The following is a 26,374-nucleotide window of genomic DNA, read 5'->3' on the forward strand; positions in this document are numbered from 1 at the left end:
AAAGTGGGGTTAGTCACGGTAGTAGTGTCTGTTGGGTGGTACAGATTTGATTGGCTGAAAGGCCTCTTCTGTCCTGTATGATTCTATAATTTGGAGTCCCGTATAGCTGTCACCATCATTGAGCATTATCATCTGATCTACTTCAACTAGTTAATCAGCAAAGTAAATAACTGACATCTGACCAATTTGTTTGAATGTGGTTAAGTCACTTAATGATTAAACAACGCAATGTTGCAGAAGTGAAACACCAACATCGCCTCAAAATTAGGGGGAACAGATTTAGGACTGAATTATGGAGCAATGTCTTCACCCAGAGGGTTGTGAATCTTTGGAATTCCCTGCCCAGGGAAGTGGTTGATGTTACTTCAGTAACTGTTTTTAAAACAAAGTTTTTTTTAAACAATAAAGGAATTAAGGGTCACAGTGAGAGATGGATTGGTGGAGGCTAGAAAAGATCTTATTGAATGGCAAAACAGGCTTGAAGGGCCAGATTGTCTATTCCTGCTCGTAGTTTTTATGTTCTGTACTTATTGCTTTTGAGAGCCTTGACAAAACTTTTTCACATGAGCTAACACACAAAAAGCATTAATGTTTGGGAACCAGCAGAAAAGTGGAGAGGTGAAAGCCATCCATTGGATGAGATGTTGAAATGAGGCCATATTTGCCCCCTCGTGTAGATGAGAGAGAATGCGTGGCGTTATTTCCAGAAGAATAAGACTGTTCTCCCTGATGTCTGCCAATATGTATCCCTCAATCGACATCATATTGTGACCAGATTTGCCTTTGAGGGATTTGTTCTGTCCTCTTTCTCTTGATATCTTGTAAACCTTGCGTCGATGGGTCTGCTCCATTGGAAAGCCAAGTAAATAGCTTTGTGGTGTTTAACAATTAGACAAAAGAACCATGAATGGATAGAATCAGGCTTGAAGGGCCAGATTGTCTACTCCTGCTCAGTTCTTATGTTCTTTTTGCTTTTGAGAGTTGTTGAGGTTGGGGCTTTTGGAGTTGAAGTTACTAGATACAGCTATCTCTCTCTGTTGCAAAAAGTCTTGAGTGCTCTCTACTGTTAGATTCGTGCTGTGGTGAACCCCCTCCTGGACTGGAGAAGATAGTGAGGGAAATCTGTTTTGTTGAATTTGCCTTTGCCAAGAGTGTTTATGGAATGCTATGTTGGAACAGTTGTTGAGACGTCATTAAATGAGTTTTGTTTGGCACAACATTGTGGGCCAAAGGGCCTGTTCCTGTGCCATATAGTTCCATGTTCCATTATATGTTGTTTTGTTATGTATCTCAAAAGAGTTAAATTTATGCCAACTTTTTTTTGTTTGTAATTTAATTGTGGTGTAAGAATAAAGTGTGCATTGCTTAACACCTAGTAATTTGACCAATTGAATTGCATGTGGAATGCAGCGCCTTACACTTACCTTTCAATAAAAGTTGGGGTGTAGGTTATTCCTTTGGTTTGGTCCATAACAACATAAATAAAGTCCCCTCTCAACTTATCAAAGAGCCTGGTCATTATCGCATTGCTTTTTGTGGGAGCTTGTTCAAGATTATTTTGGTTGTCTCTCCTTAACAGTGCTGTGTGTGTCCCCACACCACAAGTGGTTCAAGAAAGCAACTTGTCTCCTCCAGGACAATAAAGGATGGCCAGGGATGAACACATTCTGTGAAAGAATCGAGAAAAGCTTGCTATGTTACAGCAGCAACTACTTTGAAACTTTCATTTGCTGTAAAAGCTTTGAAATGTCATGTAAAAGATGCTAATGAACAGTAAAATATTTCAAATTGGACAATCCTCATTGCAAACAGTTTGAAACAATGGATAGGGAATGAAATTGGGTATTAGGCTATCCCTCGGTCTCTCAATATTGAATCATTTTTAGGACCTACAAGATATAGATGTAATGTACTATTTACAAGATACACTGCAGAAATCTTCCAAGACTCTTTAGACAGCACCTTCCAAACCCTTAACCACTTCCATCTAGAAGGACAAGGGCAACAGATAGACGGGAACACCATCCCCTGCAAGTTCCCCTCCCAGCCTGACTTGGAAATATAATTCTGTTCCTTCAGTGTCGCTGGGTCAAACAATCCTGGAATTCCCTCCTGAAGGACATTGTTGGCCAGCCTATGTTGTAAGGGGAGTTCATCTTATTTAAAGGCAAGTGTAAGTTGCTGAGTCCAGATGTGGTTCAATTGGTCAACTACTAGGCTTTAAGCAAAACATTCTTTATTCTTACACCATAGTTAAAAAAGAAACAAAAAAAACAAATCATTGGCATCATTTTAACTGTATTGCAATACTTAAAATATTTTATTTAATTGCTGTGGTTCTGTTCGCCGAGCTGGAAGTTTTTGTTGCAAACGTTTCGTCCCCTGTCACGACAAGCAACATGAATTTGACTGGGACAACACTACCATTATAGGGCAAGCCAAACAAAGAACAGCCAGGGAATTCCTAGAAGCATGGCACTCATCCACAAACTCCATCAACAAACACATCGACCTGGATCCAATATACCGGCCACTACAGCGGACAGCTGAAACTGACAACCGGAAGCGGCAGGAACAGGCCACTACAAATGCCGGAGGAAAGATCACAGATGCGCTTCACAGGAGGCTCCCAAGCACTGAGGACGTCACCTAGACAGGGGACGAAACGTCTGCAACACAAATTCCCATCTCGGCGAACAGAACCACAGCAACGAGCACCCGAGCTACAAATCTTCGCACAAACTTTGAATTTTATTTAACTAATAATCAACTGTTCCAATGTAGCAGCATCCCATAAACTCACTCTTGGCACACGCACGACAGCAGGTCAAGAAGGTAGCTCATCAACTTCTAAAAGGTAATAAATACAGGCCCTGTACTGATGCTAGATCTCCATAGTGAATTAATGTGTATCAATGAGACGGAGCATTATGGCTGGAGCAATATTTTGCAAGGGCAAGTTTCCATATTCCTGAACTATGCTTAGAAATGTCAGGTAGTGTTTGAGTCAAATTCCTGTTGTTCAGTCCAGATCAGTTACCAGATTTTGTATTTCTAACACCGATTAAGATTCCTTTGTAGAATTTAGGCAGCGCAAGGCCACCGGGAGAAAGTGCGGACTGGAGATCAGAGTCGAAAAGTGTGACGCTGGAAAAGCCACAGCAAGTCAGGCAGCATCTGAGGAGCAGAAGAATTGACGTTTGGAATATAACCCCTTCCCGATGAAGGGCTTATGCCCGAAACGTTGCTTTGTGTGCTGCTTGGATGCTGTCTGACCTGCTGTGCTTTTCCAGCACCACATTTTTCATCACTAGGCCACCACTCATTGTCCATCCCTAATTGCCCTGGGAAAGTGGTTTGGGAGCCATCTTAATATGATTTAGTGGCTTGGTTGGCTATTTCAGCATTCAATCACATTGCTCTGGCTGTCAGATTAATAGTTTAGATCAGAGTGGTGCTGGAAAAGCACAGCCGGTCAGGCAGCATCCGAGGAGCAGGAAAATCGACGTTTCAGGCAACAGCCCTTCATCAGGAATAGAGGCAAGAAGTCTCCAGCGTGGAGAGATAAAATGTGGGGGAGAGTCAGGCTGGGGAGAAGGTAGCAAAGAGTACAATAGGTGAATGGGGGTGGGGATGGAGGTGATTGGTCAGAGGGGAGGGTGGAGTGGATAGATAGGAAGGGAGATTGGCAGGTAGGACAGGTCATGGGGACAGTGCTGAGCTGGAAGGTTGGAACTGGGGTAAGGTGGTGTGGGGAGGGGAAATGAGGAAACTGGTGAAGTCCACATTGATGCCCTGGGGTTGAAGTGTTCCGAGGCGGAAGATGAGGCGTTCTTCCTCCAGGCGTCTGGTGGTGAGGGAGCGGTGGTGAAGGAGGCCCAGGACCTGCATGTCCTCGGCAGAGCAGGAGGGGGAGTTGAAATGTTGGGCCACGGGGCGGTGTGGTTGATTGGTGCGGGTGTCCCGGAGATGTTCCCTAAAGCGCTCTGCTAGGAGGCGTCCAGTCTCCCCAATGTAGAGGAGACCGCATCGGATACAATAAATGACATTGGTGGATGTGCAGGTGAAACTTTGATGGATGTGGAAGGCGCCTTTGGGGCCTTGGATGGAGGTGCGGGGGGAGGTCTGGGCACAGGATTTGCAATTCCTGCAGTGGCAGGGGAGGGTGCCAGGATGGGAGGGTGGGTTGTTGGGGGGCGTGGACCTGACCAGATAGTCACAGAGGGAATGGTCTTTGCGGAAGGCGGAAAAGGGTGGGGAGGGAAATATATCTTTGGTGGTGGAGTCCATTTGGAGGTGGCAGAAATGTTGGCTGATGATATGGTTAAGGTGTCAGAATATACACAGGTCAGGCCAGGCCAGGACCAGGGACAGCAGATTTCCTTAAGAACATAACTAAAGCAGATGGACTCTTCTAGAAGGAAATCCTGTGGTTGTCATGGTTACTGTTACTGAGAGAATGAAATCAAAATACTGTGGATGCTAGAGATCTGAAATAAAATCAGAAAGTGCTGGAGAAACTCAGCAACAGTGGTCAGAGAAACAGTCAATGATTCCTGTCTGATTATGGCACTTCTTCGGAACGTGAAAATGATGGTTCTCAAGCTGTTGACAAATTGGGTGGAGGAGTGGGTGGAACAGATGGTGAGGCTTTTTATTGCCAATTTATTTAACAAGATTTATATTCCCCATCTGCCGTGGTGGCACTTTATTGTACTAACATTGACAGAAACCAATTCATGTAGATTTAGCTACCATTCCACATAGAGATAGTGAGAGAGAGCAAGAGAGTCTTCCAGTCCTGTTGTTACCAATCCATTTTCCTCTTCCTCTGCCAAATGCTTTCCCCTGGAATATAGTCCTCTTGTGTATTCCTGTGTCTGACTTCATTTGTTTCTCAACGTGAGTTATCTGCAGGCAACTTGTGAAGCTTCCAGAAAAGAGTAAATCAAACAGATGCAGATCTGAGTTTCAAAATCTCTTTATCCTGATGTTAATTTGTGGTCAGATGGATTCTTGTTCATTCATCGCTTTCATGAGCTAGCTCGATCTGCTCAGGTGACCACTGTTGCTGGCTGATGTCAATGTTTTTCCTTTTGTAAAACCATCTTCATCCAGAAAGGTCCTGGGTAAAAACCAGATGACAGAAGTCAAAAATTGATAGTTCTTTTTACCACGATCATAATGAAAGCACAGATCTATTAAAGAAGAAGCTGGATAAATAGGAGAAAAGATTAACAGGACAAGCTAATAGGATGAGATGAAGAAGTAGGAGGAGTCTTGTGTGAAGCATTACTTATGGGAGGTGGTGCTGTAGTGGTAATGCCTCTGGTCTTGTAATCCAGAACCCTAGGTTAATATTCTGCGGCATGTGTTCAAATCCCACCATGACAGGGGTGAAATTTGACTTCAATAAAATCTGGAATAAAAAACTAGAGTATTAGTGGTGACTATAAGCCCATCAGATTCAGTGATGTCCTTTAGGCAGTCCTTACCCAGTCTGACCTAAATGTGACTCCAGACCAATAGCAATACGGTTAACCCTCTCACCAAATAGGGATGAGCAATAAATGTTGGCCCAGCCAGTAATGCTTACATACTGTGAATGAATAAAAAGTAAACACAGGCAGATATCAGTATGATCTGTATTTGTGTCGTATACTGTAGGTATTGTAATGTCATAGGAACATAAGAAGTAGGAGCAGGAGTCAACCATTCAACTGGCTCCATCATTCCATAAGATCATCACTGACTGGGGATACTAGAGATTACCAGCAGATGCTCAGGGAAGTGGCTGAGTTGGGATAAGTTCGAATCCTATTAAGGCAGATGGTTGCTTTTAAATCAAATTAATAAATGTATTAATTTATAGGTTGGTTAATAAATCAAGGTGCAACACTTACCCATTCACCTCGTCCTTCCTCACTGACTAATGACCCAAACACACCTACCAGGTGAAGCAGCATTTAACTTGTTTTTCTACTGCTCACAAGAAGGTTTCCCATATCAAATCAGAAATTGCTGGGATTTCTTGGTCTCACCAGTGTATAGGAAACCATAAATAAAAAAAAAACTATGGATGCTGGAAATCAGAAACAAAAGCAGAAATTGCTGGAGAAGCTCAGCAGAATTGGCAGCATCTGTGAAGAGAAATCAGAGTTAATGTTTCGGGTCCAGAGATCCTTCTTCAGAACTTGTTAATAGTGGTGAAAGAACTGGATCCGAAATTTTAACTTTGATTTCTCTTCACGGATGCTGCCAGGTCCACTGAGTTTTTCCAGCAATTTCTGCTTTTGTTTCTGATTTCCAGCATTCACAATTCTTTCAGTTTTTTAATTATGGTTTATGGTTTCCTGTACACTGGTGAGACCAAACACAGGCTGAGTAACTGCTTTGCAGAAAACATCGGTCCTGGCTGTAGGAATGACCTTCCAGTTGGTGGCCATTTCAGTAAACCCACCTTAATATTGTGTTAACATTTCTGTCCTGGGTCTGCTACAACCTTCCAAGGAAGAACAACGCAAGCTGAGAAACAACACTTCATTTTCTGTTTAGGTACTTTACATCCTCCAGGAATCAACACTGAATTCCACAATTTCAGAAACAGATTGAATTTTGGTTATTGTCCATTTTTCTCACATTCTCTCCCTGCCCCTGCCCCACCCCACAACCTTGTCTTTGTTGTGTCTTGTTTACTTTGCCCTTAGTAGAGGGCCATTGCCCTCATTCACACTGTAATTTACACACTGTTATAGCTCTACTTTTCTTTCACCACCATTAACATCCTCTCTGTCTTTTGCTCTTGGCCTCAATACCGTCTGTTCCTCTTTCTCCTCCTCCAAAAATTTTCATTTCTGAACAAGAGTCATGTCCCACTTGAAACACTGTTTCCCTCTCCGAAGAAGTCGCCAGATCTGCTGAGTTTCTCCAAGATTGTTTCAGATTTCCAGCACACGGTCCCATAGAGTCGTACAGCACAGAAACAGACCCTTCAGTCCAACCAGTCTACGCTGACCATGTTCCCAAACTAAATTAGCCCCATCTGCCTGCTCCTAGTCCATATCCCTCCAAACCTTTCCTGTTCATGTATTTATCTAAATGTCTTTTAAATGTTGTAACTGTGTCCGCATCTACCACTCCCTCAGGAAGTTGATTCCACATGCAAACCACTCTGGGGCAAGTGTTTTACTCAATGTCTTTTTTAAATTTCTCCTCTCACATGAGCCCCTGGTTTAAGCTTCCATGGGCGGTACGGTGGCACAGTGGTTAGCACTGCTGCCTCACAGCGCCCCAGGTTCAATTCTCGCCTCGGGCGACTATCTGTGTGGTGTTTGCACATTCTCCCTGTGTCTGCGTGGGATTTCTCTGGTTTCCTCCCACAGTCCAAAGATGTGTAGGTCAGGTGAATCGGCCATGCTAAATTGCCTGTAGCGTTAGGTGAAGGGGTAAATGTAGGGGATTGGGTCTGGGTGGGTTGCTCTTCAGAGGGTCAGTGTGGATTTGTTGGGCCGAAGGGCCTGTTTCCACACTCTAAGTAATCTAATCTAAGGTCACCTCTCAAGCTCCTACACTCCAGTGAAAAAAGTCCCAGCCTATCCAGCCTTTCTTAAAAACTCAAACCTTCCATACCCAGCAACGTCCTGATAAATCTCTCCAGCTTAATAATATCCTTCCTATAACAGGTGGCCAGAACTGGACACTACTCCAGAAGAGGCTGCACCAATGTCCTGTAGAATCTCAACATGACGTCGCAACTCCTTTACTTAAAGGTCTGAGAAATAGTATTTTTTCTATTACGGAGGAGAAAGTGTGGACTGCAGATGCTGGAGATCAGAGCTGAAAATGTGTTGCTGGAAAAGCGCAGCAGGTCAGGCAGCAACCAAGGAACAGGAGAATCGACGTTTCAGGCATAAGCCCTTCTTCAGGAATGAGGAATCCTCATTCCTGAAGAAGGGCTTATGCCCAAAACGTCAATTCTCCTGTTCCTTGGATGCTGCCTGACCTATTACTGAGGATAGGCTGGCCACCAATATCCACTATAAACCCACCGACTTCCACAGTGACCTGGACTATACATCCTCACACCCTGCTTCCTGTAAAAGTGCCATTCCATTCTGACAGTTTTTCCATCTCCTTTGCATTTGTTGTGATGACGCCAACTTTGATAAGGGAGCCTTGGAAATGTCCACCTTCTTCCTCAACCGAGGGTTCCCCAGGACCGTGGGTTGACAGGGTCTCTGCCAGTTTTGGTGAAGGGTCCTGCCTGAAACATCGACTCTCCGGCTCCTCTGATGCTGCCTGCCCTACTGTGCTTTTTCCAGCTCTGCACTTTATCGACTCTGACTTGCCAGCATCTGCAGTCCTCACTATCTCCTCAGCCATGTACAACCCAGCTCCCAAACTTCAGCCTTCATCCCATCCCGCACACTTCAGCCCTCACCCCCTCCCTTCCCTCCCACAGGAGTGATAGGGTCTCCCTTGTCCTCACCTACCATCCCATCAGCATCCATGTGTAAAGGATCATAAGCTGCCATTTCTGTCACCTCCAGTGAGATGCCACCACCAGACACACATTCCCCTCCCCTCCCTTGTCACCCTTCTGCAGAGACCATTCCCTCCAGGTCCACTCCTCCTCCTCCACTCCAAATATCTCCCCACATCACCCCTGGCACCTTACCATGCGGTTGCTTAATGACCCTCTATCCTTCTGGACTCCATATCGAATTCAATAATTTTAGGGCCTGAACACCTTTTCCCATGTCCTTACCCCAACCCGCACATATCAGGCCCTGTCATCAAATGGACTGCTACCATAAATAACCCATTGTTAAACATTAATGGTTCCCAGCAGCAGCTACTCATTCTCCCAGGCTGACCTTTACCCATTCCTCGGTCTGCCCAACTGTTTCCCTCTCTCTGGGCTCCATCTCCACCTTTTGTTCACCCCTTTCCCCTCTCCCACCCCTTCTTTAGCATACATTCTAACCTTTTCCTCACTACAACCAGTTCTGAAGAGGGGTCACAAGTCTCAGAACGTTAGTCTCTGTGGAGAGAAACGGTTGTCAGACTCGCTGGGTTTCTCCAGCAATTTTTGTTCTTGTTTGATTTTTCTCCTGGGTTTGTGTGAAGCAGTGAGAGGGAATTAATTTTCAATTCCTGGAGACTGCAGTTTGATCCTGAAGGATTGGCAAGCCTGAGTGTCCAATCCAGTCGGAGAAAGTGAGGTCTGCAGTTGCTGGAGATCAGAATTGAGTGTTTGTTACTGGAAAAGCACAGCAGGTCAGACAGCATCCGAGGAGCAGGAAAATCGGTGTTTCAGGTCGGAGCCCTTCATCCGGCCTGAAACATTGATCTCCTGCTCCTCGGATACTGCCTGACCTGCTGTGCTTGTCCAATCTAGTCTTCCTGTGTGTCAATGGTTGTGTAAAAACAGAGGAATTCCCACTTTTCTAACTCCCCTCCTACTGGAATCGACCTTTCCTTGCCGTGTTTATTCGGAAACTTTGCAAATACAAAGGTGTCTGAAGGATCCGACTCACCTGTCTGTACGTTGGCAGACATCAGTGTCAGAAAATGTTGGATTGTTCTGTGAAATTGTGAATCCTGAGTTGAAAGAGCGAGATATTTTCAAAACAATTAAAATCTCCAGGGAAATAGTATTGTGAAAATTATTCAAATTGGCGAGGGAATGGACCAGGTTTTGGAATGTGGGACGAGAATGGCCTTCCAGATTACTCAGCTGCCGCAGGCATGCTGCGCTAAATGGTGTCCTTCTGTGCCATAGCTTTTCCTTTGATTCAAACCAGAAGCTGACAAGAACTTAGCTCATGATGGATCTCATGGGGCCCTAATGTTGCTGACCGAGTAGACACTTTGTTCCTTTAGGTAAAAACAATGACTGCAGATGCTGGAAACCAGATTCTGGATCAGTGGTGCTGGAAGAGCACAGCAATTCAGGCAGCATCCGAGGACAGGCAAAATCGACGTTTCGGGCAAAAGCCCCCTGATGAAGGGCTTTTGCCCGAAACGTCAATTTTGCCTGTCCTCGGATGCTGCCTGAATTGCTGTGCTCTTCCAGCACCACTGATCCAGAACTTTGTTCCTTTATTTTTAACCAAAGAGAGGGCAGACTTTCGTTTGTCCAACAGAATGAGTCTGGGGAACTCTCCCCTCTGGAGAACTTTTGGAATATTGTGTGCAATTCTGGTCTCCTTCCTATCAGAAGGATATTGTGAAACTTGAAAGGGTTCAGAAAGATTTACAAGGACGCTTTCCAGGGTTAGAGAGTTTGAGCTATAGGGAGAGGTTGAACAGGCTGGGGCTGTTTTCCCTGGAGTGTCGGAGACTGAGGGGTGACCTTATCAAGGTTTATAAAATAATGAGGGGCATGGATAGGATAAATAGACAAGGTCTTTTCCCTGGGGTGGGGGAGTAGAAACGAGAGGGCATGGGTTTAGGGTGAGAGGGGAAAGATATTAAAGAGACCTAAGGGGCAACTTTTTCATGCAGAGGGTGTACGTGCATGGGAATAAGCTGCCAGAGGAAGTGGAGGAGGCTGGTACAATTATAATATTCAAAAGGCATCTGGATGAATAGGAAGTATTAGAGAGATACGGGCCAAGTGCTGGCAAATGCAACTAGATTAATTTAGGATATCTGGTTGGCATGGATGATTTGGACCGAAGGGTCTGTTTCCGTGCTGTACATCTCGATGACTCTAATTTATGTGACTGCACATTCAGCTTTTTTCTAGACCCAACTGGTCAACACATGTTGTGGTTATCTCTGATGTTAAGTGGTTACCATCCTTTGCCCAATGTGGATGTATAGTTAGTGGGGCTCCTGTAAATAGTGAGCAGTATACCAAAGTACAAATCCTGCCCCATAGTAAACAAGACATGACAACTTCCAATTTGACACCCATTAAAATAACGGAATGTTGAAGACTCCAAAAGTCTGTGTTGACTTGATTTTATAAATCTCTCCAGTCATTTTGTTTAAGAGAAAATCCATGGGAGGTATGGCTAGGGTATATAGACAATGTCTCTTCCCTGGGGTGGGGGAGTCCAGAACTAGAAGGCATCGGTTCAGGGTCTGAGGGAAAGATATAAAAGGGAGCTAAGGGGCAATCTTTTCATGCAGAGGGTGATACGTGTATGGAATGAGCTGCCAGAGGAAGTGGTGGAGACTTGTACAATTACAGCATTTTAAAAGGCATCACAATGGTGCTGGATAGAAAGGCTTTAGAGGGGTATGGGTCAAGTGCTGGCAAATGGGACGAGGTTAGGTTACGATATCTGGTCAGCATGGATGAGTTGGACTGAAGGGTCTGTTTCTGTGCTGTATATCTCTATGACTTCTAAGTGGAAGCAGGAGTTGCTGAATATTTTGAAGGCACAGGTGGACAGACTCATGGCCAATGAGAGAGTCAAAATGATGGGGTGGCCAGGAATGGGGAGTTAAAGTCACAACCAGATCAATCTCAGTCTTAATGAATCAAGGGGCAATCTCGAGGGCTTAGAAATCTCTCCACTTGGCCCTTCAGATCTGTATTGACACTCTGTAGTGCATACCACCCAAACCCAGCCCCCTGCTTTATCCTCATAACCCTGCATTTCCCCATGGCTAATCCACCCAGCCTGCACATCCCTGGACGATATGGGTCAATTTATCATAGCTAATCCACCCAACTTGCACATCCATGGACACTATGGGGCAAAATACCATGGCTAATCCATCCAGCCTGCACATGAAGGCTAGTACAACTACAACATTTCAAAGACATGAGTATATGAATTTAGGTGGATTTGGGCCAAATGCTGACAAATGGGACTAGGTTAATTTGGGATATCTGGTCAGTATGGACGAGTTGGACCAAAGGGACTGTTTTTGTGTGGTACATCTCTTTTGTGCGGATTGTGTGGGGGGGGAGGGGGGAGGGAAGAAACTGCAGCACACAGAGGAAATTCATACAGACACAGGAGAATGTACAAATTTCATACAGACAGTTGCCTGAGGCTGGAATCAAACCCAGGTCCTTGGCGCTGTGAGGCAACAGTGCTAACCACTGAGCCAAAGTGCTATCCAGAATGGCGTATCTCTGCTCTTCAGTCACATGCTTGTAATGATTTAGTTGGGAATGCATTCTTTGCTTTCAGTGTTGGTATCTCTCTGGTTTGTTTGGACCATCATATTCTGGTGACCTCTTAAAAGAAGCACTTCCAATTTTATTTATGTAACCAAGGGTCATTGTTATTGCTCCATATAAACATGGAACAAGAGTAGACCACTCGGCCCTTCTAGCCTGTTCTGCCATTCAATACAATCATGGCTGATCAGAATTTAATCTCAAATTTACATTATCAAGAATATGCAGCAATCTTTAATCTCCTTGGTCATCAAGAATCTTCTATTTATTGACTACAGCACCATCTTTGAAACTATAATCCCAGCCAAGCTAATCTCCAAACCCTGTGACCTGTCTCTCTGCAACTTCCTGACCCACAGACCGCAATCGTGAAGATAGACAACAGCACCTCCTACATGATAATCCTCAACACCAGCACCCCACTAGGCTGCGCACTCCGACCCTTAGTGTCCTCCCTGCACACTCACAACCGTGTAGCCTAATTTCATCTGAATGTCATCTACAAGTTTGCTGACCAAACACCCCATTGTAGGTCAGACATCAAACAACGATGCAACAGTATATAGGAAACAGAGTGCTTGGTGGCATGGTGTAAAAGGTAACAATCTCTCCCTGAAAATCGACAAAATGAAAGAGCTAGTCATTCACCTCAGGAAGCAAAGTGGAGGACATGCCTTAATCTACATCAGTGAGGTGGAGACGGTCGACAGCGTCAAGTTCCTAGGAGTGACGATCACCAATGATCTGTCCTGGCCACCCATGCTGATGCAACGGTCAAGAAGGCACAACACTTCTTCTTCCTCAGGCAGCTCAGGAAATTTGGCATGTCTGTAAGGACCTTCACCAACTTTTACAGATGCACCATAGAAAGCATAATGTCTGGGTGCATCACAGGTTGGTATGGCAACTGTTCTGCCCGGGACCATATGAAATTATAAGAGTTGTGAATGCAGCCCAGTCCACCATGCAAATCAACCTCCTACCCATAGACACCATCTGCACTTCTCACTGCCTCCATCAGACAGATGGCAGCCAACAAAGATCCCTCCCACCCCGGTTATAATCTCTTCCAACCCCTTCCTTCAGGCAGAACATACAAAATCTTAAACACAGGTACCAACAGGTTCAAGAACGGCTTCCCCACCTCTTATTAGATTTCTGAATGGACTGCTCAAATTTCAAATCTAATGTCGATGTTACTTTTTGTGCATCTTCTTTGTAGCTGTAACATTGTATCCCTCGCTCTGTTTAGTCACCCTATGATTTTTGTACAGTATGACCTGCCTGAACTGCACACAAATCTTTTCACTGTACCTAGGTACATGTGACAAGACTATATCAAATCAAGATTCTATCTCCCTCTGCCTTAAAAATATTTAAAGATTCTGCGTTCACTGCCTTTTCAGAAAAGGAATTCTCCAAAGACTCACAATCCTGAGAGAAAAAAAAAGTTTCCTCATCTGTCTTAAACAGACAGCCCCTTATTTTCAAACCCTGACTCCTCGTACTAGACTGTCCCACAACAGGTAACATCCTTTCCACATCCACCCGGTCAAGTACCCTCAGGACCTTATCTGTTCAATTGTATACCTCAGAACAGAATTGAAAAACGTGGTGCTGGAGAAGCACAGACTATCAGACAGCATCCGAGAAGCAGGAGAGATGACATTGTGAGCATAAGCTCTTCATCAGGAATCTCGAAATGTTGACTCTCATGTTCCTCGGATGCTGCCTGACGACCGGTGCTTTTCCTCACTTTTTGACACTGATATCGAGCAACTGCAGTCCTCACTTTCTCCATAGCTCAAAACAGGACTCAATATGACCGGTACCTTCATTTCAAAAGCGATACTGTGTTAGTTTCCCCCACACGGAGTCCAGTATGATCATGTCTGATTACAGGCTGCAACTCCACTTTGCCCACAAATACCTCCTGTACCTCATGGCCTGAAGGGCCAGAAATCTATCAGCCCCAGGTTTAAATTCAAACATCCACAACCCTCAGGGGGAGAAGATTCAAGAATTTAAAAGAAGTTTCCCTGGTTTCGACTTCCTCCTCAAGCGTTTACCTTCAAAACAGCTATTGGTCACTCTGTTTCACACGTTCACAACAGGACTTTATGAGGCAAATGCAGACACACACAAAGCAGACGCAGACTCACACACGCAGACTCTCACACACGCGCAGACTCACACACGCAGACGTCCCTCCTCCCTACCTTTTATCTTAGCCTGCTGGACACACTTTCCTCATTCCTGAAGAAGGGCTCATGCCCGAAATGTCGATTCTCCTGCTCCTTGGATGCTGCCTGACCTGCTGTGTTTTTCCAGCAACACGTTTTCAGCTCTGATCTCCAGCATCTGCAGTCCCCACTTTCTCCTGGAAGATTATGATACACAAAACTGACATTTAGGGGAAGAGAATGACTTGGGAGTGTTATCACTGGAATGTTAATCCAGAAACTCAGCTAATGTTCTGGGGGCCTGGGTTCAAACCCACAGATGGTGGAATTCAAATTCAATTTTTAAAAAGATCCGGAACTATGGGCTTAATGGTGATGACCATGAATCCATTGTCAATTGTAGGAAAATCCCATCTGGGTCACTAAGGTCCTTTAGGGAAGGAAACTGCCATCCTGACCTGGTCTGGTCTACATGTGACTCCAGACCCACAGTAATGGGGTTGACTCTTAACTGCCCTCTGGGCAATTAGACATGGGTAGTAAATGCTGACCTAGCCAGTTAGACCCACATCCCACGAATGAATAAAAATAAACACACAAGGATACTGACACACAAGGATACTGACCTACAGGCAGACAGTGACATTAAAAGGTGTCCTCAGGACCTGAGCAGGTATAGCACCAGGTATTGGAGGCAGGTTACTTACACGGATGGATTCCACATTATTTTTGGAAGGTGTCCTGCAGCCAGCCCGAGGGAAGGGAGGGACTGATTGCTATCAGCAAACACACAGGAGTGTCCCAGCTGAGCCCCCGCCCAGTCTCGGGACCGGCTTCCTCTGCTGTCCCGGGAGAGAGAGAGAGCTTATTCTCCGTCTTCTACCTTCCCTGAGACACCGGGAGAGATTGCCCTTGAGAAACTGCATCCACCCCCCCAAGGGGAGAAAATGGAGCACCTTCACTCAGAACCGCTTTGATGTGACTCTGTGCAGGAGGGTAAGAGAAGGTAATAACAACCCAGATCGCTCCCCGCACCGGGGTCAATAGTCGCGTCCTGAACCGTGAGCCTCCCCCCTCTCTCTCTGACTGTCTCTCCACAGATGCTGCTAAGCTCCTTTCGCAATATTTCCTGTTAGTTAGAGTCTGGGTGACGCTTGCTCCCGGTACCCAGGCTGAAGAGTCCAGGTAAATGAGCTCAGATCCTCCTGATTGTTGTTAAAGGATTAAAGCTACTGTCATTGGTACAGCTGCTACCTGGTCTCTACCCAACAGCTCCCCTTAAGATTTAATTTTTGTTTAGTTTGTGGATTTTGGGATTTCTTCGATAACATTTAGAGGGGAGTCGGGTGGATTGTTTGCAACGTCACAGAACTGGTAATCCAGAGTTAAATCTCTGGGTATGTGTTCTCAAATCCCAGCTGGGGAATTTAAATTCAGTGAATAAATAAGTGAATTAGTTTATCAACAAACAAAATGAAATACAAATCAAATCTCAGTCATCAGGTCCCCTTTAGGGAAGGAAATCTGTCATCTTTACTTGGTCTGGCTGCCATGTGACTTAGACCCGCAGGAAATGTAGCTGCCCTCTGAAATGCTTGGAATCAGACACTCCCTTCAAGGTGAGTTAGAGATGGACAATAACCATTGTCCTTATCAGCGATACTTGCATGACAATAAAGCCTGCAGTTGGCTCAGTTTCTCAGATACCTTGAGCATGGTATAGAACGATAACAGTCTTTAGGTCCAATCCCTGTATCAGCTTTGCTAGTTCTTGTATAGGCTTTGCCACATGGAGAGAGAAGTTTTTTAATGAGTTGAGGTGGGTTGGTAATTGGGAAGATCATGACCGATGTTGGATCTCAGTCTTTTCCTGCACCATCCCCACATTAGTTGATGGCAACAGTATCTAGAAACCTCTGTCTTAAACAACATTAAAAGACCAAGCCTGGGAAAAGCAATGTCTGAAATACAGGTTTTCCTTCACAAAGCAAAATTGTGGAGCTGAAGCAAGTGGGCGGCACGGTGGCACAGTAGTTAGCACTGCTGCCTCACAGCGCCAGAGACCCGGGTTCAATTCCCGCCTCAGGCGACTGACTATGTGGAGTTTGCACTTTCTCCCCGTGTCTGCGTGGGTTTCCTCCGGGTGCTCCGGTTTCCTCCCACAGTCCAAAGATGTGCAGGTCAGGTGAGTTGGCCATGCTAAATTGCCCGTAGTGTTAGGTAAGGGGTACATGTAGGGGTATGGGTGGGTTACGCTTCGGCGGGTCAGTGTGGACTTGTTGGGCCGAAGGGCCTGTTTCCACATGTAAGTAATCTAATCTAATCTAATCAAGTCACCATTTCAGATGGGCATGTGTATGTTGTGTTTGGAATATATAGAAATTACAAACATTGTAATTATAAGAGAGTCATAGAAAGTCATACAGCATAGAAACAGGCCCTTCGGCCCACCATGTCTCTGCTGACCACCCAGGAAGGCAGATGGGATTACTTTTGATGCGATTATGTTCGGCATGGACTGGTTGGACCAAAACATCCGTTTCTGTTCTGTGTGGCTGTAAATTAATCTTATTTTCCTGCACCTGGTCTATTGTCTGCTATGGCCTGATATTTTAAGTACTCGTCCAAATGCTTGTTAATTTTTGTTTAGTTCTGAATTATGTAGGAAAACAACCACTGAGTCTGTTCTGCCCTTGAATGAAGTAATGGCCAGAGTTTGTGTTTTAACAGGTATCTTGCTTACAAAAATGATACCTGGACTTCAGGGGTTAGGTTATGGGGAGAGTTTACACAAATTAGGCTGTTTTCTATCAAATTTAGATGGTTAAAGGGTGATTTGATCAAAGTCTTTAAGACATTAATCGGGAGAAAAAAAGGGTTGATAAAGATAAACTATTCCCACTGGTTAGGGATTCTAGAATTAGGGGCATAGTCTGAGAATTAGGGCCAGAGTGTTCAGGAGAGATATAAGGAAGCACTTCTACACACAGTGTGGGGGTTGTTTCAAATGCTATTCCACAAACAGCAGTGGATGCTGGATCAGTTGTCAGTTTTAAATCTGAGAGAGACCATTTTTGTTAAGGAATGCGATAAAGGGATATGGGCCAAGTCAGGTATATGGAGTTAGTCCACAGATCAGCCATGGTCTCATTGAATGGTGAACAGGCTTGAGGGGCTGAATGGCCTACTCTTCCTCCTATGTTCCTTTGCTTTGGAGCGGTGAATATATTCCATTTCTCATCCCATTAGGGGACGACATAAAACTCCAAGAGAAACCATTAGGCAGTGGGCTTTGGAGACTTTTGATGGAAAGCAGAAGTGAAAATCCACACTTGAGAGGGATCCCTATAAGATCAGTCATAATTCTGATGCAGGCTGTGCTTTTTGCACTGATGTTTAGGAGATGTAAGTTGATGAGTCATGATATCCTGCAGATTATTGCAGTCACCATTTTGCAATGTTCCAGAGAATAAAATCACGTGACCATTGAGAATGCTAGTCCTGGGCAGCACGGGAGGGAGTCATAAGTATTTCTTCCTTATTTTCAAACACTTTGAAACTGAGATGGGAGGAGTATAGAGTAAGTGAACAGAGTGGACTGTTTCTGATTTTAACATTCAGGAGAGACGTCTGGAAAAAAAAATGTCTGTGCACAAAGGATGGTGGAAGAGTGGAAATCTCAACTACAAATAGCTGGTGATAAAACCTGTGATCGATAGATTCCTTCTGCGCTGTACTACACAAGGCTAAGGAACCCAGGTGGGTTGGAGGGGTTTGGACTCAGGCAATCATTGAATATCAGGCAAATGTCTAATCAGCGAGGGAAGTTTCTTTCACTTGAGGGCTGTAGGTGTTGCTGGCTAGGCCAATTTTTATTGCCCAGTGGGCAATAGTCAACCACATCACTGTGGGTTTGGAGTCACGTGTAGGCCAGTCCACATAAGGATGGCAGATTCCTCCCCTAAAGGGCATTAGTGAATCAGATAGGGTTTTACTGGTCATCATCAGTCTTCTAATTCCGGATTTTAATTGAATTCCAAATCCACCATGGCAGGGTTCGAACCTAGGTTCCCGGAACCTTACCTGGGACTCCGGATTAACAGTCCAGTGATGATACCACAAGGTCGTTGCCTTCCCACTCATTGGGTTTGGGGTAAAGGCAGGAAAGTGGAGTTGAGAATTGTCAGACCAGTCATGATCTCATTGAATGGCAGTGCAGACTTGATGGGCTGATTGGCCTACTGCTGCTCCGATGTCTTATGGTCTGTTTGGGTCAAGCTCAAAGGGTCGATTGGCCACCTTTTGTTCCTGTGTTGCTGTGAGCTAAAGAGTTAACGTTCTTCGCAGGAGACCATCAGGTATGTCAGCGAATAACTTCCACCTGAACCAAGCATCGGATTTATTCACCCGATTCCCCGGGGTGGATGTGGCAGATGAAGAGAGCCAGCTGAGGGAGGATCTCAAATATTTCTTCATGAGTCCGTGTGAAAAATACAGAGCCAGGCGGCAACTTCCTTGGAAGCTGTGCTTGCAGATTTTGAAAATTGTCATGGTGACGACACAGGTAACAAAAACTGCAGGTGACATAAATAACAAACGCCTACCTGGGTACAAAGTAAAAAGGAAGACCACTGCATTTCTGTAGCACCTCCCTTAATCTTGGGCTGTGCCGGAGAGTGCTATACAATCAATGACGCGGTATAGGAAACATAGCAGCTGCTTTATGCACAGCAAGATCCCACAAACTGGCGTGTGCTAATAAGCAGTTTTCATGATCCTGGTTAGAACTTGCATTGTCTAGGGCACCCAAGATAATTCTCCTGATTTTCTTCAAAAGTGTTGTCAGGCAGTATTTTATGCACACTTAATACAACACTGTGGCACTCTTTCAGCTTAGACCATTTAACTGAGGTCCCTAGTATGACACTTAAATACAACAGTATGCTCTTTAAAGGTGAGCATGCTGTCATATAAGCACCCATGATGTTGAGAAAACCAGATTTTTTGAGCTGAAGGGTTGTATTTTCAGTTGTTGAGATAGTGTTGACCGTTTATCTATGGGAATCGCCTGCCTATTCGACTACTTCCCCTCCCCCTCCCCACCTTCAAGAATCCCCTTTCCTCATTAATTTGGAACTCCTCCAAGTTGTATTTCAGATGCCTGGCTTTAGGAGGCAGTGTTGAGGGAGAGTGATTCTGTATTGCAGCCATTGTATATCTGTTCTCATACGAAGCCCCCTCCAGAGTGGAATGAGCACAGGGAAGCAGTCCATGTTCAAATGCAACAAGACTCGGACAATACCCAAGCTTGGGCTGACAAATGGTGAATAACGTTTGCGCCACATTTAAACCATTTCCAATAAGAGACAATCAAACCACTGCCCCTTGACATCCAATGATGTCACCATCTCTGAATTCTGTCATAATGATTAGCCTTGGGATTACCGTTAGCAGAAGCAGAGAAATAAAGTGGCTACAAGAGCAGGTCAGAGGCTGGGAACTCCTCTCCTGACCTCCCCAAAGCCTGTCCACTATCTGTGAGGCACAAGTCAGGAGTGTATTGGAATACTCATCATCTTGACTTGGGAACATATGGCTGTTCCTTCAGTGTCACTGGGTCAATATCCTAGAATTCCAACCCCTCTCCCCCAAGGGCGATTTGGGTCTACCTAAAACACATGGACTGCAGTGGTTCAAGAAAGTAGTTCACCCCCACCTTCTCAAGGGGCAACTGCGGACGGGCAATAAATGCCAGTGATGCCAGTGGCTTGGAGGGGAACTTGCAGGGGGTGGTGTCCCCATATCTGTTGCCCTTGTCCTTATAGAGGGAAGTGGTCGTGGCTTTGGAATGTGCTTTTGGTGGGCGGCACAATGGCACAGTGGTTAGCACTGCTGCCTCACAGCGCCAGAGGCCCGGGTTCAATTCCCGCCTCTGGCGACTCTCTGTGTGGAGTTTGCACATTCTCCCCGTGTCTGCGTGGGTTTCCTCCAGGTGCTCCGGTTTCCTCCCACAATCCAAAGATGTGCAGGTTAGGTGAATTGGCCATGGTAAATTGCCTGTAGTGTTAGGTGAATAGGTAAATGTAGGGGAATGGGTCTGGGTGGGTTGCGCTTCGGTGGGTTGGTGTGGACTTGTTGGGCCGAAGGGCCTGTTTCCACACTGTAAGTAATCTAATCTAATCCAATCTGATCGTTGGTGAATTTCCACTGTGCATCTTGTAGATAGTACACATAGCTGCTGAGTATTGGTGGTGGAGGGAGTAGATGCTTGTGGATGTGGTGTCAATCAAGTGGGGGCTGCTTTATCCTGGATGGTGTCAAGCTTCTTGAGTGTTGTTGGAGCTGCCCCCATCCAGGTAAGTGGGGAATTAATAAAGCCGGATGTGCTGGAGAAACTCAGCAGATCTGGTAGCATCTGTAGACAGAGAAGCAGAGTTAATGTTTCGAGTCTGATATGACTTCTTCAGAATTGAAAGGAGTTTTATTATTTTGATAAAGGCGAAAGAGGAGTGTGGGAATTAGATGACTTGGAGACCCAATGCCAAAGACAAAGGATGCCAATTTCTATTTTAATAAAAGTGGCATTGTTAGCAAGACTGGCATTTCTTGCCCCTCTCTAGTTACCCCTGGAGGCGGTGGTGGTCACTTGCCATCTTGAGCAACTGAATTGAAGTGGTTTGATGGGACTGAGTCTTATTTTGCCCCTTCAGAGGGAAGTTATGGTGTTTTAATTTTTGATGCAAAGGAATTGGAGTGCAAGAGTGAGAAATGTTAACTCCAATTGTACAGGACAGTGGTGGGAGTGGGTTTTGCCCGAAACGTCGATTTTACTGCTCCTCGGAAGCTGCCTGAACTGCTGTGCTCTTCCAGCACCATTAATCCAGAATCTGGTTTCCAGCATCTGCCGTCATTGTTTTTGCCACCACTGCCCATTGGTGGTACCAGGCAAGGGGCTCTGCCATCAATCCTCCTTCATCACTTATCTCAGTTAACAAGGTGGCTTGTTGTATTAAAGCAACAGTCACAGTTCACATTTCTGCTCAGACATATTCACTGTGGATGACTGAGGTTGGACAGAAGATATCTGCTCCTTTTGTGTACTCGCGACTGAACTGTCGCCATCCAAAGATGTGGAGGTGCCAGTGTTGGACTGGGACAGACAAAGTCAGAGGCCACATAACACCAGGCTATAGTCCAACAGGTTTATTTGAAATCACAAGCTGAAGGGACACTTTGCCTGACAAAGGAACAGTGCTCCAAAAGCATGTGATTTCAAATAAACCTGTTGGATTGTAGCCTGGAGTCTTGTGGCCTCTGGCTTTGTCCATCCAAAGACTGTGCAATATTGTCAGATTGGTTGAGATTAGTTCAATATTAACTCTTTCACAGCCATTCCCTTATCCAGTAGTGAGGGCTATGTAGCTGAGTGTATACGGTTCTGGTCTCCTTACCTTAACGAGGAGAATTTTCTTAAAGGCGTGGACTGCAGGTTCAGCAATAAGGGAAATGCCCTGAGGAGGGATTGTGTGGTCTGCATTTCCTGGAAGTTAGAAGAATGCGGGATAATGCAATTGAATCCCATAATTCTTAGAAGCGGTTGACAGGATGATCAGAGTGCAATAGAGAGAGTTAAAAATCACACAACACCAGGTTATAGTCCAACAGGTTTAATTGGAAGCACTAGCTTTCGGAGCGACGCTCCTTCATCAGGTGATTGTCAATCACCTGATGACAATCACCTGATGAAGGAGCGTCGCTCCGAAAGCTAGTGCTTCCAATTAAACCTGTTGGACTATAACCTGGTGTTGTGTGATTTTTAACTTTGTACACCCCAGTCCAACACCGGCATCTCCGAATCATGACTATAATAGAGAGAGGACATTTTTACCAACTGGGGAATCAGGACTATAGGGTCACTGTTTGAGAATAATCAGACACCTATGGGAGGAAGTGAAGAGAAATTCGAGAAGGAGATGGCTTAATGATGTTATCACAGGACTGTTAATCCAGAGACCTAGGTAATGTTCTGGGGACCTGGGTTCAAATCCCGAGTGCAACTTAAATTTGATTAAACAAAATCTGAAACAAAGAATCTAATGATGACCATGAAACCATCACCAATTGTTGGGCAAATCTATCCCGTTCACTAATTTCCTTTAGGAAACTGCCATCTTTACCTGGTCTGGCCTACATGTGACTCCAAACCCACAGCAATGTGGTTGACTCTTCACTCAATAAATGCTGGTCCAGTCAGTGATGCCCACATCCCGTGAACGAATTTTTAAAAAAAATTCCCTCAGGAAGGTTGTGGATTAAGAATATTTGAGACAGAAGTTGACAGAGTACTGAGGGCAAAAGGGAAGCAAGGGATGTGGGAATAATGCCGATAGGTGGACTTGAGGTGGAAGGTGAATTGTGAACTTATTGGATGGCAGAACGGCCTTGAAGGGCTGAACGGCCTGTTTATTATGTTCTTTTGTTTCATTAAGGAGTGGACTGTGATGCTGTGGGATTGGAGTCGGGCTAGTTCAGGCCAGGATAGGACTGTAGACTTCTATCCTGAGAAAATGGCTCAACAGTTTACCAGCTTCCCCATCTGCTGAAACACGGCTTCACCTGGAAACGGGGTGTTTGGGCTGTGAGGGAGGGAGCAGATGTACAGGAGGGTTTTATACCTTCTGCGAATCTGGGGGAAGGCGCTGTGGGGGAGGTGAGGAAGTGTTAGGACTGATGGAGGAGTGGGCCAGTGTGTCACAGAGGGACTGATCCCTGCAGAAGGCTGACAGCAGAGGGGAGGGGAAGATGCTGGAGGTGATGAAAAGAGTGGAGGATGATGCTTTGAATGCAGAGTCATGTGGTAGAGAGCACCATTGGAATAGATCCACTCTGCTCCCCCTCTATGTACACCTTTAACCTGACCATTTGCCAGCCCCTTTCAATTCTGAATATGGGTCATACTGGCGAGAAACATTAATTCTGTTTCTCTCTCCACTGTTGCTGCCAGACATGCTGAGTTTCTCCAGCATTCTGTGTTTGTTTCAGATTCCTTGCATCTGCAGGATGTTGCCTTTATTTGAAAATGTCTCAGTTACATTTTCTTCATTAACCAGTTGTCTCAGCCTTGTCCCTTCCCCAGTCTCTCCCTGACCCTGTGTCTCTCTGTTTCTCTCTTTGTCTTTCACTTTATGTTTCTCTCTCTCTCTGTCCGTCTGTCCATCTGTCTGTCTCTCTCTCTCTCTCTGCACCCTCGTCCCTGTCCCTACCCTACTCACTCCCTCCACCATTCTCTTTTTCACTGCCACCTGATTCCTTCACCAACTCCGTAATCTGGAGATGACCTTTGACACAGCACAGGAAGCAACAGAATGAAAAGATCGCTGAAACTGAGACTGAGCCCACTGAGAAAAACAGGCAGAATGAACAATGCATAGATTATGCCGTTATCTTTCAGAGAGAATTTATAGGCCAAAAACCAACTATTGTCACCTCAGCCTGCTGTCAGAGCTTTCTATTTCTCTCTGCCTTGTGTGTAACTTAAATACGTTTCTGTTATTTACCTCAACTGCCTGCTGTGGTTGTGAGTTCCACATTCTCCCCACTCTCCGAGTAAAGATAGTATTTTTCTGAATTGCTGTGGTTTTAACTTTATGGTAGTTTGTTCCTCTTTCATCCAGAAGTGGCAATACTTTGTCCAAAGTTACCCTTTAATAATATTAAAATCCATCTTGTGGTCAGCACCTGCCTTTAGCAACAAAAAAAATAAGTCTGTACTATCTACTATACTCTCTGTTCTTCAGTTCTGATAATGATAGGCATCAGCTACTGTTTCTGTCATTATGTTGACACATACAGACATTTCTTCTATAATGTGGTGGTTGTATTCTTGTGCAACCCTGCATTATAGAAAAATTGTGCTTTAGAAACCGCGCTTAAAGTGTTGGCAATGTAATCGCGTTATAGCCACCACACGTTTTAAAAGTTTGCACTTTAGATAGTGTCCCCAATTTGTCAATCCGGAACAGGAATTGGCATTAATAAAACGTGCGTTATAATAGAACGAACTATATTATCTATAATAATAAAAATAAGTTGTCTTGGTTTAAATTGAATTAACATACAAAGAACAGCCATGTGATAGGATCACGGCTGGTTTGATTTATGTTTTATTCATTCCAATGGGATGTGGGTGTTACTGGCTGGGCTAACATTTATTGCCCGTTCCTCATTGACAGTAACCTTCATGTCCCTGCCTTGTAACCCTTGCTGAAGAAGAATCTGTCTCAGTCTGCCTTGAACATAAAAAACCCATGTTTCTCACCCAATCCCATCTCTTCCCTGCCTTTAATTAACTTCCCATTTCCAGCATCCATATTATTTGCCTCATTGGGGTTGGTTTAGCTCAGTTGGTTGGATGGTTGGTCTGTGATGCAGAGTGATGCCTACAGCATGGGTTCATTCCCCACACTAGCAAAGGTTACCATACAAGACTGTCCTTTCTCAATCTCTCTGCTCGCCTGAGGCATGGTGACCCTCAGGTTAAACCCCTGCCAGTTGTCCCTGTCAAATGAGAGAACAGGTCTTTGGGCCATGCTACTGTCACTTGCCTCGTCAAGTCCTTGCTGGTTCTAGACTCCTGCCAATCTCGGGATTTGATAATTCAGCCCCTGGAAAAACAGGGGCAGTGCCAGCCAGGAGGAGGTTATAGTCCAACGGGTTTATTTGCAAGTACAAGCTTTTGGAGTGCTGCTCCTTTGTCAGGTAGCTAGTGGAGCAGGATCATAGGACAGCCCCATGAGCTACCTGATGAAGGAGCAGCACTCTGAAGGCTTGCACTTTCAAATAAACCTGTTGGACTATAACCTGTTGTTAGGAGAAAGTGAGGACTGCAGGTGCTGGAGATCAAAGTTGAGAGTGTGGTGCTGGAAAAGCGCAGCCACTGGTAACATCTGAGGAGCAGGAGAATCGACATTTCGGGCATAAGCCCTTCATCAGGAATGGCTTATGCCCGAAATGTCGATTCTCCTGCTCCTCGGATGCTGCCTGACCTGCTGTGCTTTTCCTGCACCACGCTCTCGACTATAATCTGGTGTTGTGTGATTTTTAACTCTGTCCACCCCAGTCATAACCAAGAGAGGGGCATTGACAGATTGTGCCAAACTTGAAATAACGTGAAACAAAAACAGAAATTGCTGGAGAAACTCAGCAGGTCTGGCAGCATCTGTGGAGAGAAAGCAGAGTTAACGTTTCGGTTCTATTGTTTGAAACAATATGAAATAGGTCGTGATGCTGTGGAAAATCCTAACCCAGTGCTTTATCAGCAACAGATTAACTGATTTTTTAACATCTTTGTTTGTCATTTCCTGCTCTGTGCTGGAGGTAGAAACTGTTCTCCAAAACAGAATTAGTGTTCGCAGCTGCAACGGAATCTATTGATGGAGGTTTTGTCACATGACTTACCCGAGCTGCAAACATTGGTCAGCCAATGTCTTATGGCATGCTGACTTCCTACACCAATTAGAAAGCAAAAACACTCATTACCCTCAACAGAAACAGAAATTGCTGGAAAATCTCAGCTGGTCTGGCGGCACCTGTGGAGAGAAGTCTGAGTTAACGTTTCAGATTCAATCACCCTTCCTCAGAAGTGGACTCCGGTCACTGGACCACAAACTCTGATTTTTCTGCACAGATGTTGCCAGACCTGCTGAGATTTTCCAGCAATAAACAAATCATTTTTGTTTATGATTTCTGGTATCAGTAGTTCTTTCGGTTCTTGAACTGATTACCCAGTTGGGTAATACCTAACTAAGTAAAAACAATGACTGCAGATGCTGGAAACCAGATTTTTGGATTAGAGGTGCTGGAAAAGCACAGCAGTTCGAGGAGCAGTAAAATCAACGTTTGGGGCAAAAGCCCTTCATCAGGAATGCAGACAGAGTGCCTGAAGGGTGGAGAGATATGTTAGAGGAGGGTGGGGGTGGGGAGAAAGTAGCATAGAGTACAATAGGTGAGTGGGGGAGGGGATGAAGGTGATAGGTCAGGGAGG

General features: G+C 45.0%; 1 protein-coding gene across 7 annotated transcripts in view; it reads left to right on the forward strand.

Annotated features, from left to right (window-relative positions):
* The window catches only part of LOC122554105 (mucolipin-2-like), a 94,944-nt gene that overhangs the window by 10,589 nt on the left and 57,981 nt on the right, over nt 1-26,374 (forward strand). For 2 of the 7 annotated variants that reach the window (XM_043698589.1, XM_043698590.1), the window contains exons 1-2: nt 15,192-15,337; nt 18,679-18,895. In XM_043698589.1, the coding sequence (XP_043554524.1) occupies nt 18,692-18,895 (204 nt within the window). In that variant the 5' untranslated portion in view covers nt 15,192-15,337; nt 18,679-18,691. The other 5 variants (XM_043698586.1, XM_043698584.1, XM_043698588.1 and 2 more) reach the window with 5 other exon arrangements.

Source organism: Chiloscyllium plagiosum, chromosome 11 (genome assembly GCF_004010195.1).
Source record: "Chiloscyllium plagiosum isolate BGI_BamShark_2017 chromosome 11, ASM401019v2, whole genome shotgun sequence".
NCBI lineage: Eukaryota > Metazoa > Chordata > Chondrichthyes > Orectolobiformes > Hemiscylliidae > Chiloscyllium > Chiloscyllium plagiosum.